This window comes from Mastigoproctus giganteus, chromosome 13 (genome assembly GCF_048544385.1).
Source record: "Mastigoproctus giganteus isolate SK-2022 chromosome 13, ASM4854438v1, whole genome shotgun sequence".
Taxonomy (NCBI): domain Eukaryota; kingdom Metazoa; phylum Arthropoda; class Arachnida; order Uropygi; family Thelyphonidae; genus Mastigoproctus; species Mastigoproctus giganteus.
This window is the reverse complement of record NC_143587.1, coordinates 152,395,984-152,409,737: the sequence shown is the minus strand read 5'-3', so window position 1 is coordinate 152,409,737 and position 13,754 is coordinate 152,395,984. Positions and strand designations below refer to the sequence as shown.

Below are 13,754 nucleotides of genomic sequence, written 5' to 3'. Positions count from 1 at the left end.
TATTTAGTATATTATTTGTGGTACATTACATTAAATAATCGTTTTAGTAATTATCATTTGCTATCAAAGAAAAAAGAAAAAAAAAAGAAGAATGTCTGTTTATACTATGGCATACCCAAATAGATCAGAAGGGTTTATAGCTAGTCATTTGGCAACAATATTATTGTTGGCCATTCTTTGTGATCACACAGGTTTATACCAAGTCAACTGAAATGAGTTACTATTGTACTTCAACATAGAAATTCAGCAGTACATTGTACTACTGAACAATGGTTTTAGGGAAGACCTACAGTGCCACTTGACAATAAACATTGTACTACTGAACTTCCATGTTGATCAACTGGTTATGTACAAGCTAATATGGGAGATGATGATAAAATAATTGATGTCTCTTATAGTACTGCACAAAACAGGACAATCTCACTCCAAGTCAAATTAAAATTTGTATGAAAGCAATAAAAATGTAGTAGAAAGTTAATGGTAAAATTTATATCAACTACATGCACATTATGAATTACCTGCAAGGAGAACTTCTGGGCATCAAGAAAGGGACGGGTTACAGTATTGTGAATTTCGGGTGTTTCTTTAACCAAAAACGTAGGCTGTGAGAGATACTTCTGAACGTGCCTCTCAGTTGCCGGGTGGATAACTGTGACCTTTATTTCTAAGAGAGTAAAATATAAAGCACTAATTGTTTCACTTTAATAGCTCAAATAAACAAATACAAAACAGAATAAAAGACAACAATCTTTTTTATAGTTGGAAGCAAAAAGAAAAGAAAAGAAAAGAAAAAAAAAATTGTTCTAAAGTGATCTTATAATGGTCCATAGTTCAGGCATTCTGGGTGGATCATTTAATCAAAGTTGAGCTTTATGACATCTGAAAGAAACTATCATTAATCCCAACTCCTTGTGCATTTGAATGTATTGTTTTTCAAAGTGAACTCTTCTGACACCTATGTAAGACAAATGGCATGCATGCATACGTAAATAGATTTATCAAATAAGATCTCTAGTATTTTAAGAAGGCATATTGTAATATTACTGTATAGAAGGCATATGGTAATGTAACTGAGTGTTGCATGGCTTGTGAGCAGATCCAGTGTGTAAAACAGCCCATCTATCATCACATTATGTTGATGCCAGTCTGAGAGATGCTGACAGAGTACCTCTCAAGACTGAGTAATACATTGTTTGCATCCTTAACCTCCTGTAATTGTGTTTAGGAAGCAGCATTGCAGCAGCCAACTCCAGATGTAATTACGACTGACTTTGCTAGCATAGCCTTTATACCTTAAGTCAAGTGTTGAACCAGGATGTTCCTTCAGAACTGAATTCAATGTACAGCTTTGACAACCCCTCCCCCAATTTGTGATTTTATAAGGTGTGACAAAGTTCCCGGACTGGTCCAATAAAAAGAACTAAGTGAGGGAGCACAAAAACAGTTTTAATTTTTATTCAGAATAATCACTGAGAGGGATTAGTAAAAATGACTGAAGGTGAAATTTTTACTGTTATAAAGAATTCCAGAACTAGGGGATATAAATTCAAATTACATTTCATTTCATTTATTAATACACAACTGTATATATATTCTCAAGATACATATTAATCAATTTATAAAAAATTTATATACATACTCATATATGCTGTAGCCTTTGTGTACATATGCATGTGTGTCCTGGTATGACGGATGGCTCCTAGACATAAGCCCATCTCCACTTATTACTCCTGTGATATCTCAGAACCTCTGCAAAACATGCCTGAAAAAAAGTGTTGTGTCAGGCCATTTCGGTACCAAGGACCAACCATTCTCTGTGTGTGCTATAAAGCACAAATCCCGCACCCGCCGGATGAAGTGCTATACCGGTAGGTGCTAACAATCCCAACCCCAAGGCTGCCCAGACTTAGAGACCAGTGGGGGGGGATTCCAACTAGGAACAATGTACACTTGTTGAAACAAAAGCAACATTATACAATTATTTACATGTAAATAGCAAATACATACATACACTATGAATGACATTAACTTAACAGTAACACTTAAAAAAACATTAACACTTACATTATCAGCAGTGATTATCAGCAGTGATTCTTCATGCATTAAGAATCTGCAGATAAATGAACCACTAGGTGGCAGTGATCACAGTGTGCTGAAGTGGGATTTACTCAAAGAGGTAACTACCATTAGGGGTAAAGGGAAGGGTTATTGCTTCCGTAAAGGCGACTACGATGGACTGAGACAGTATTTAAATTCTATACAGTGGGACCAACTGATGATGTTACCAACAGCAAATTCAAGATGGGAAGCATTCAAAGAACTTATCTTGGAAGCTACTAGGCTTTACATACCAACTAAGAAATATTGTTCAAGGTTTAGGCCAAAATGGATGTCAGATGAACTAATGAGGCATATGGCAGAGAAGAAAAATGCATGGGATACTTACAAATTAACACATGACACAGAAGCCTATGATAGATACAAGTTGATATGCAACCAAGTTACAAAGGAGGTTAGGCAGGCGAAGGCAGATTACGAGAAATCCTTGGCAAGGGATGCAAAGAAAACCAGCAAAGAGTTCTTTACTTATGTAAACTCTAGAAGGAAAGGGATGAATCAGATTGGTCCACTTGATATTGATGGGTCAAGTGTTGATGATCCTGCTCAGGTGGCTAACAAACTAAATAAATATTTTGCATCGACATTCACACATGAGTTATTCAGCGAGGGGAATGCCAGAGGTGTATTCAACTCTAGCAGTAAGTTACAGAATCTTGAAATAACTGGGAGTAAAGTGGAGGAGAAACTGTTGAAGATAAACACAAGAAAGGCACCCGGGGTGGATGGGATCTATCCAGTTATATTAAAGGAGGCAGCAAAGGAAGTAAGCAAACCCTTAGCCATAATTATGAGAGCTTCCCTGGACTCAGGGGAGGTACCCATAGACTGGAAATGTGCAAATGTGACCCCAATTCACAAAGGAGGATCAAAGGCTGACACAAGTAATTATAGACCTGTGAGCTTAACTTCTGTTTCAGGAAAATTAATGGAGGCACTGGTTAAAGACGCACTGCAGGATCATTTAGACAAGACTTCAGTTATAGCTCAGACACAGCATGGTTTTGTTAAGGGGAAGTCTTGCCTGACCAACTTGATTGGATACTATGATGCAGTCACAAAAGAACTGGATGCAGGGAATAACTTTGATATTATATACTTGGATCTTAGAAAGGCTTTTGATACTGTTGCACATGGAAGACTGCTACACAAATTGGAGCAGTGTGACATTGGAGGCAAATTGCTGCTATGGATAAAGGGGTGGTTGAGGGGGAGAAGACAGAGAGTGGTAATCAATGGACACTGCTCATCGTGGACTGATGTTATTAGTGGAGTCCCTCAGGGCTCAGTGTTGGGTCCATTATTGTTTTCTGTATTTATAAATGATATTGATGATGGTATATCGGGATTAATGTCCAAGTTTGCAGACGATACAAAGGTTGGCAGGGTTGTCAAGGACACTACTGACACTATGCTGCTGCAACAGAATCTGGAAAGGTTGAGCAGATGGGCTGAGAGGTGGCAAATGAAGTTTAACATTGACAAATGTAAAGTACTACACATGGGAAACAGCAACCCCAGAGCAACGTATCAACTCTGTGGTACAACACTGACAGTGGTAGAGAATGAAAGGGACTTGGGGGTGGTTGTGCAGGCAGATATGAAGTTCTCTGAGCAGTGCAGACGGGCTGCAAGAGTAGCTCATGGAGTATTGTCAATGATATACAGGAATTTTTCCAGCAGGGATAAGGAGGTGATTATTCCATTGTATAAGGCGATGGTCAGGCCATACCTAGAGTACTGTATACAGGTCTGGAGGCCTCATTTCAAGAAGGATGTAGAACTGCTGGAACGAGTACAGAGAAGGGCAACAAGATTAGTGAATGGAACAAAGGGGTGCTCTTACGAAGAAAGGCTTAAGTTTTGCAAATTACAGTGTCTGGAGACTAGGCACCAGCGAGGTGATCTGATAGAGGTGTATAAAGCCTTGAATGGTTTAAGCATGCTCAATGCTGATGGGATTCTTCCTCTAGCTCAGAATAATCACCTGAGAGGGCATAAATTCAAATTGAGGAAAGACAGATGTAGGATAGACGTGCGGAAATTTGCCTTTAGCCAGCGGGTGGTTGGTTGGTGGAACAGACTTCCATCCCTTGTGGTGGAGGTTGATAGCCTAAATAAGTTTAAGGCTCAGCTGGACAGGTATTTTGAACGAACAGAGGGGTGAAGTGGAAGTGGTTTTTTTTTTTTTTTTTTGGCTGATGCTGCATAAGCTTGCTTTCTTGCATCAAATGCCTCTACTAATGCTAATGCTAATTAACATTATCTCCACAGATAATGTTAATGTAAATCCATCCACAAATGCAAGCCTGCATTTGGGTATCCAGGAGCGAAAGATCAACTCTCACTATAATCCAAAAACATCCCCAGTGAAGACGACTGTATAGCAAGCATTCTGTCGTCGAATGTGCAGCACTTCCATTAATTGGTATCCTTCAATAGAGTTCTTAACTCCTGTCTTCTTTTAAAAACTTGGGCCGAGAATTCCCAAAGCAAAGCAAAGCAAAGATGTCCCAGCTCTGAACCAAGAGAGGTAAATTATTCTCTGTTAGGTTTGGTAAGGATGACATATCTCCAACATTCAACCTCACTACACGAACAGTAGGGGTCAGATTCTAATCCTCTTTCAAATAGTTTGAAAGAGGATTAGAATCTTACAAACTCACTCACATCCCAACGTTGCTGCCAGCAACGTTGGGATTTGAGTGAGTTAAGAATTCCCAAATTCTACGTTTTTCCTCCTTTATGTTGTTATTTGGATTAGAGGTGATATTCAGTATTTGTAACGGCCTTCCCTTCTTTAAGTTATATACAATACCTTGGAAAATAATGTGTAAATCCAAGGATATGGTACCTGCAATAACCTGCAAGGCATTTGTCGACACTGTTCTGGGAGCATGTATACCTGTAAGCAGCATTGTACATTGCAGGGACAGAAGCTTAGCTTTAGTTGTAACCTTGGTAGCAGCCACAAACCAAATACCAGCACCATAAATCACAATGGGAAGAAATATCATCTTGTAGCACAATACCAGAATTTTTTTTGGATAAACTCAATTCCTTGCGGGAAATTCTAACAACTGTTGCAGCTACAAACTTTCTGATTTTTTCATTGATTTTAGTGACATGTACATGAAACCTGAGATAATCATCTAGTGTTAAACCCAAATACTTGGTGTTCTGTACATATGAAATTTGAGTACCATATAGGGTTACCTTTAGGGGCCCTTCCATAATCGAAGTGGTGTTTAAACACCATGTGATTGGTCTTTCAAATTACAGGGGTTGAGGTTTAGATTAGATTGTAGGAAGTTCTCTTTTAGTCAGTGAGTCATTGATTGCCGTCAAGTTGCCCTCGCAGATAGCTGAGGCTGACAGTTTGAACAAATTCAAAGGTCAACTGGATAGTTCCCTATATGAGGAGGTAAGCATATAATTTGTATTTTTCTAATCTACTTTGTGTGTGTGCGCGTGTGAGAGTGTGTATGTGTGTGTGTGTGTGTGTGCGCGCGCGCACACACGCGTGCATGTCACTATTGCAAAAGCCTATGACTTCCTTGCACTATATGGCAAATATTGTTAGTATTACTATCACCACCTCATTGAATGCACTTATTACACCACTCTAAAGAGATCCTTCATGCATTAAAAATTTCTAGGTAAAAGACCCACTGGGTGCAGTGATCACAGGGTAGTGATGAGGGAATTAATTAAAGACATAATTACTGTAATGGAAAGGAAGGGATTTTGCTTTCTTAAGAGTGACTATAGTGGTCTCAGACAGTTTTTAAATTCTAGGAGCAGAACCAACTGATGATATTACTAACAACAAATTCTAAATGGGAATCATTCAGGAAAGTAATCGTAGAAAATGCTACAACACTTTTCATATTGACTAAGAAATACTGTTCAAGGCTAAGACCTAAATGGACATCAGGATGAACTGATGACAGTTGTGGAAGAGAAGAAAAATCATTAGGTGACGATTTATCACCCAATAATTTATATGCATAGGATGTATATAAATTATTAGGTGATACAGAAGCCTACAGTAGATATATACTAGTCTACAATCAAGTCACAAAAGTCAGGCAAGCTAAGGCAGATTACGAGAAGTCTCCAGCAAAGACCTTTTGCTTATATTAACAGAAGAACAAAGAGGACAAATAACACTGTGTCCACTTTTATTTTTTATTTTTTTTTTTGTTAGTTGTTGATGCATTGGCTTCTGTGGCCATAATGCACCTCCCAAAGTTTTTGCATTTTTACTGTGATCCAAGCCCAAGGCGGGATTCGAACCCGCGACCTCTGGGTTGCTAGGCAGGTACTTTACCCACCTAGCTAGCCCGGTCGGCTGTGTCCACTTGATGCCAACAGTAATTGTTGATGATCCCACATAGGTTGCTGACAAACTGAATAGGTATTCTGCATCTACATTCAAACATCAAGAATTCTTTAGGGAAGAATATGCCAGAAGTTTTTCCAACTCCAAGAGTGAGCTAAATGATTTTGTGATAACTGTGAGGAAAGTGAAAGAGACATTGTTGAAGCTAAACATTAAGGTGCCTGGGGTGGATAGGATCTATCCAATTATCTTAAAGAAGGCAGCAAGGGAGGTAAGCAAACCTTTAGTCATAATTATGAGAACATCTTCAAATTCAGGGGAGGTTCCTAACGACTGGAGATTAGCATTAGTAGAGGCATCCAATGCAAGAAAGCAAGCTTATGCAGCATCAGCAACAAAAAAAAAACAAAAAAACTCCCATTTCGCCCCTCCATTCTTTCCAAATGTCTGTCCAGCTCAGACTTAAATTTATTTAGGCTATCAGCTTCCACAACAAAAGATGCAAATCTGTTCCACCAATCAACTACCTGCTGGGTAAAGGCAAATTTCTGCACATCTCTTATACAACTATCTTTCCTCAATTTGGAACTGTGCCCCCTCAGGTTTTTAGTCTGAGCAAGATGAAGAATTCCATCAGCATTCAGCTTGCTCAACCCATTCAAGGCCTTACACCTCAATCAGATCACCTCGCAGGTGCCTACTCTCTAGGCACTGCAATTCGCAGAACTTGGTAAGAGCACCCCTTTTTTCCCCTCACCAACCTTGTTGCCCTTCTTTTCACTCGTTCCAGCAACTCTACATCCTTCCTAAAACGAGCCCTCCAGACCTGTACACAGTACTCTAGGTGTAGTCTGACCACTGCCCTGTATAACGGGATAATCATCTCCCTGTCCCTGCTAACAAAATTCCTATATATCATTGACAAGACTCCATGACCTGCCCTGGCAGCCCAGCTACACTAATCAGTGAACTTCATAATTGACTGCACAATTACCCCCAGGTCTTTTTCACTTACCACTTCCCTGAGTGTAGTACCACACAGTTGGTATGTTTCTCTTCGATTATTGCTATCATATGTAGTACTTTGTATTTGTCAACGTTAAACTTCAGTTGCCACTTCTCAGCCCATTTGCCCAACTTATCTAGATCCAGTTCGAGTAGCATACTGTCTTTAATGTCGTTAACAGTCCTGCCAACCTTTGTATGATCTGCAAATTTGGACATTAAACCTGATATATCTTCATCAATATCATTGATAAATAAACAAAACAACAATGGGCCCAACGCCGAACCTGGGGAAGTCCACTAATAACATTTGTCCAAGAAGAGCAGTGTCCTTAATGCCATACCTCTCCAATTTGTACAGCAGTCTTCCATGTTTAACAGTATCAAAAGCTTTCCTGAAATCCAAGTATATGATATCAAAATTATTTTTTGGCAATCAGTTCCTTTGTGACCACATCATAGTATCCAATGAAACTGATCACACAAGACCTCCCTTTAACAAACCCATGCTGTGTCTTAACTATTACTGCAGTCTTGTCTAGATGATCTTGCAATGCTTCCTTAACTTGTGATTCCATTATTATCCCCGGAACACAAGTTAAACTAACATGTCTGTAGTTACTTGTGTCATCTTTTGAACCCCCTCTGTAAATTGGTGATACATTTGCACACCTCCAGTCCATGGGGACCTCCCCTGAGTCCAAGAAAGCTCTTATAATTATGGCTAAGGATTTTCTTACTTAATTTGCTGCCTCCTTTAATATAAATGGATAGATCCCATCCACCCAAGGTGCCTTCCTTATGTTTAACTTCAACAATTTCTCCTCCACTTTGCTCTCAGTTATAACAAAATCACTTAGTTCTCTGTTAGAGTTTGATAAACTTCTGGCACTCCCCTCATTGAATAACTCCTCATGTGTGAATGTAGATGCAAAATACTCATTCAGTTTATCAGCTACCTGACCATGATCATCAATAGTCAACCCATTTATGTTCAGTGGTCCAATCTGATTCAACCCTTTCCTTCTTTACATAAGTAAAGAACTCTTTGCTGTTTTTCTTTGCATCCTTTGCCAAATATTTCTCATAATCTGCCTTCGCCTGCCTAACCTCCTTTGTGACTTGATTACAGACTAGTTTATACCTGCCATAGGCTTCTGTGTCACCTGATACTTTATATGCATCCCATATATTCTTCTTCTCTGCAACAAGCCAGAATTGCTCAGAATAATTGCCTAAGAGGGCATAAATTCAAATTGAGGAAAGATGGTTGTAGTATAGATGTGTGGAAGTTTGTCTTTAACTAGCGGGTGGTTGATTGGTGGAACAAACTTTCGTCTGTTGTTGTAGAAGTTGATAGCTTTAATAGATTTAAGGCAGAACTTGACAAACATTTGGAGCGAGTGGATGGGTGAAATAAGGAATTTTTTTTTTGGCTGATGCTATATAAGCTTGCTTTCTTGCATCATGTACCTTTGCTAATGCTAAGCCTCATTAATTCAACTGATATCCATTTAGGCCTAAACCTTGAATAGTATTTCTTAGTTGGAATGAAAAGCCTAGTAGCCTCCAAAATTAAGTGAAGGCTTCCCATTTAGTGAACTGAAGGCTTCCCATTTAGAATTCAATGTTGGTAACATCATCAGTTGATCCCAATTTACAGAATTTACAAATTGTCCGAGACCTCTGTAGTCACCTTTACAAAAGCAAAAGCCTTTCCCTTTAGTCTTGATGTTACATCTTTAAATAATTCCCACATCAGTACATTGTGATAACTGACACCCAGTGGTTCCTTTATCTGCAAATTCTTAATGCATCAATAATTACTGCTGATAATCAGGTAAAGAGTATTACTCACTCTGGTTGCCTCTCAAACATGTTGCTGTTTTCTACAGCAACATGTTCGAGATTTTTCTAACTTCAGCTATTATTGGCTGCGAGAGTACAAGTGAAGACGCGAAGTTTTTAAGGCTCCAGCAAATAGAGAAGTTTTTACTTTTTTATTGACTTAAATTGCATATTAATTTACTTTTTAGAGTTGCTTTATATTCCTAGTAACAATACTTTAGTTTAAATTGAATTTAGATAGAGATTTTGTAGGTTATTACTTAGTATCAGTAAGGGTATCAAATCCCCGTGTGGACAGGTTTTGCAGCTCCCGCAAATGACAAGTTTTTAATTATACTTAGCTGCTTTACTGACTTAATTGTTAGATTAAATTATTTTCTATAAGTAGCTTACAGACCTAGTCAAGCTCTGTGGTTTGTTTTGAATTTAGATAGTGCGATTTGGAAAGTAAATAATACCTCGTGTCCGTATATTAACCGTTCGTAACTTGCTGCCATTGTTATATGATACAACATGTGCTAGTGTAAGGTTTAACGGAAAACTAGATAGCAGATATAGTAGTATCAATTAATCAGTAAAATTTATTAATCTTATTAAATTTCATTGTCAACTAGCATTCCAAACCATGTACCCTAACTTGGTTCACTTTAATACCCCCTCCCCTGGTAGGGAGAGGGAGGGGACGGGTTTCTGTCTCCTCCCCCTCCCTGCTACACCCTTTTTCTTCCTCCTGGTGGGGCCAGTCTCCACTGACCTTTCTGGGGTTGCCTTCCCTATCATCCCCATATTTCTATCTGTCCCCCCCCCCTTCCTCAGTCTTCACCCCTACTCTAACTAAATATGCATTTTATTCTATTTTATTATAATTTTTTTTTATTTTTTTTTTTTATTTATTTATTATTACTATTACTTTTTTTTATTTTTATTTATTTATTTTATTTTTTTTTTATTTATTTATTTATTTTATTTTATTTTTTTTTATTTATTTATTTATTTTATTTATTTTATTTTATTATTTTTTTTATTTATTTTTATTTTTTTATTTTATATTTTTTTTATTTATTTTTTTTTATTTATTTATTTTTTTTTTTATTTTTTTTTATTTTTTTATTTATTTTTTAATTTTTTTTATAGGCCCTTGCCACTGAAATCTTAGGAAATTAGGTGGCAGGGCCTGCCAGAGTAATTACTTCTAATGCGATCCCTCTATGCCTGACCTGCCTCCTCGGGGTTAAGTGTGGGCAACGGGGGGTCCCACTAGGGGCCCAACGGCTAAAAGGTCAGAGGAACAACACAACATGACACTACACAACATAAACATGTACCTTCCACTTTTTAAAATCTCTGGCCTTCACAGTGTTCTGTGTTTCACAAACAGAGTACACAACACGGAGATGGGGGAAACCCCTTGGGCCGTTAGACAATGAACACTTTACACTTTACACTTTTGTCAATTGAATTGGTAGGGTAGCGTTCGAGGGTACCCAAAAAGCTATAAAATTAGCATTAGCATAGGCATATGATGCAAAAAAGCAAGCTTATGCAGCATCAGCCAAAAAAAAACTTCCACTTCACCCCTGAAAACAGTCGCAGAATATTTCCATATATTCAGATGTAATATTTAATTCAAGGAGATTCCCCATAGCTTTGATTACTAGGATTATTTCTTAATTAAATCTGCTCTCTACAGCATTCATTAGGGTAGCAAGTAAGTGGGTAATAAGAATTTATTCGTAAATCTTCTATATTTTCAAAGTGATGTTGAGTATTCCCATTTCCGAGGGCTCCCTTCAAGATTTCAGTGGTTGAGGCATTTGACCCCATATCCAAAGAAGCCAGGAGTGGGGTGATGTACGAAATCAAATGCCCAGATTGTGGGGTGTGTTATGTGGGTGAGATGGGGCGGCGATTGAAAGACTGGCTGGGGGAGCATGCAAACGCAATAAAGTCCGCAAATTATGGGAAGTCTGCAGTGACTGAACATTTCTGGGAGAAACAACATCAAATTTCCCCAGAGGATGCTGTCATCACAGATCATGCACAGGGGTTCTAGGACCATAAATGGCTTGAGAGTTTATGTATTGGGGCAGCTAGCAATACTATTAATAGGGATAGGGGTGTATGTCTACACCCCTTCCTGGAAACCGTCGTTCTTGGACGTGATATACGGTTTCAGCTGGCGCACTCCCAAGCCATTTCCGGTCCCGGTGCGCAAATGGAAAATTCCAACCGTGGAACCATGTGATGTGTGCCATGGATCTGCTATTTAAAGATGTAGTAGTGGCATGTGATGCAAGAAAGCAAGTGTATGAGCTTATGCAGCATCAGCCAAAAAAAAAAAAAAAAAAAACACACCATTCCCTCCAAATGCCTGTACAGTTCCTCCTTAAATTTATTCAACCTATCAACTTCCACTACTGGAACTTCCAATTTCTGCTGAGGAAGGAGACTGCTGCCTCCGAAAGCTACAGCAAATTTTATCGCTTTTAATTTCTAGGTTTTCAGTAAATTTTATCAGTGTTATTTATATATTTTTATTTTTTTATTAATTTTTTTTATTTTATACTTATTTTATTGTAAATAAAGTGTTTTTAGTTACAGTATTGAATTTATTTATCTTCTGGCTGGTGTGAAGCTTAATCATCAACATGGTTTGTCCCAGCCTTGTAGGCCTATTTAGAGATAACTCACTGAGGCACATTCATACCTGCACTAGTTATGAGAAGTATACCGAAATTCCCTAATTTTATTCAGACCAATTCCCATATTCTGAAAGTAATAGAGGCATGTGATGCAAGAAAGCAAGCATATGAGCTTATGTAGCAACAGCCAAAGTAATAATTATTATTACTAGCCATATAGTGCAAGGAAGCCTGAGGCTTATGCTGCACCAGCTAAAAAAAAAAATTCCTAATTACCCTGGGAGGGAGGGAGACAGAGAAGTAGAAGGGAATCACCAAGAAAGAGAAGAATGATGATATCCAGCTCAGGACCCTCGGTGTGCCAAGCCCATACTCACCAGATGTGAGCCCCTGGGGTTTGCCTTTTAACAGCTGTACTGTTTTGATATTTGTATATGTATCCCACTCATGCCTTGCAATTACATTATATGTACAAAATGATTTTTGAGTGAACGATTTAATGCAGGTTTCCTCCTTACTGAAAAAAAAAAAAAAAAATGCATTTTCATCTCTCACCCAGATGTTACAGAAGGCCTCCATCCTGCATACCACAACAAGCAACTGTAACTTAAAATCAAGGTTAAATGACGTTAATTATTTCTTTTTTAAAAATAAAATATCTATCACTTCGCAAATATCTATCCACAACTCAAGCTCGATTGAAAAGTCTTAGGAACTTTTCTACGATTTGGACACAATTATATAAACCCAAGCCAGATATTTCGTATTCGAACAATCAAAATTTGAACTATCTTTCTTCAGAAGAACATATCTGCAATTTCATAAAACTATGATTGCATAAAGCACTCAAAAATAAAACTTACCATTGAAATCGCTATTTGGTTTAGCCATATATATATTATAAATGTCATTTTTAAGCTTTCGCTTCAGAGATGTTTCTTTTGTAAGAATTTTTGAAATGGTATCTTGTGGAAACGGAGTCTTTTCCAATATAACAACAGTTGACGATTCGTTACTTTTAAATTTACCTTCCAAAAATACAGTATTTTTTTCGGGCATATCATTCAGAATTCGCTGAACACAAAATCCATCAAATGAAAAGTCTGGAATATTGTTCGAAACAGAATCTGATAATTTACATTTTTTAGAAGGGGGTGGTGAGCATCCAGAATTTGAAGCTTCACAGTTATCCCTCCCCGGGTCAGCCATAATGAACTTATAATATATATGTTTCCACGCAGATTACTACGCTGTGGTGTCCCACTCCTCTTACTGTCACTATTAGCCGCTTCATTTTCTGGACATAAAGATTTCATTTAAATAAAATTTAATTGGGAATTTCATTAGATATTTAATTAATACGTTGGGAAAAATTATACGAATATCAGCATTATTTAACATTGCTAGCGATTGTGAAAACCAAAAGTTTCACAGATAAATGTAACAGGATTCTGTAGAGAGAGAGAGAGAGAGAGAGAGAGAAAGAGAGAGAGAGAGAGAGAGAGAGAGAAAGAAGAAGAAGAAAAGTATGGGAAGTGTAAAGAAAATTGGAACTGGAGGCGTCACAGTTGGGAGAATTAAAAGTCTGCACACAGGAAATGAAAGTTGTATGAAGAAAGTGGACAATGGTTGGCTGGTATTAGTATTAATTGTGGCAAATGGTGCGCGAAAACAAGCTTATAAAGCATCTACTGAAGAAAAAAAAGACAACGCCAACCACTCAAACAGATTGTCTAGTTCTGCCTTGAATTTATTCAAACTATTTACGTCTGCAATACCAGATGGAAGTTTCTTCC

At 37.9% G+C, this 13,754-nt stretch overlaps 1 protein-coding gene across 1 annotated transcript in view; it reads right to left on the bottom strand.

The window, feature by feature from the left end:
* Dcps (Decapping enzyme, scavenger) overlaps window positions 1-13,210 on the bottom strand; it is a 44,152-nt gene extending 30,942 nt beyond the window's left edge. Inside the window, exons 1-2 of the mRNA XM_090387026.1 lie at window positions 12,822-13,210; window positions 519-664 (exon numbers count right to left, since the gene is read on the bottom strand). Of these exons, the coding sequence (XP_090243152.1) occupies window positions 519-664; window positions 12,822-13,167 (492 nt within the window). The 5' untranslated portion in view covers window positions 13,168-13,210. The remainder of the gene's footprint in view (window positions 1-518; window positions 665-12,821) is intronic.
* Window positions 13,211-13,754: the final 544 nt, after the last annotated feature.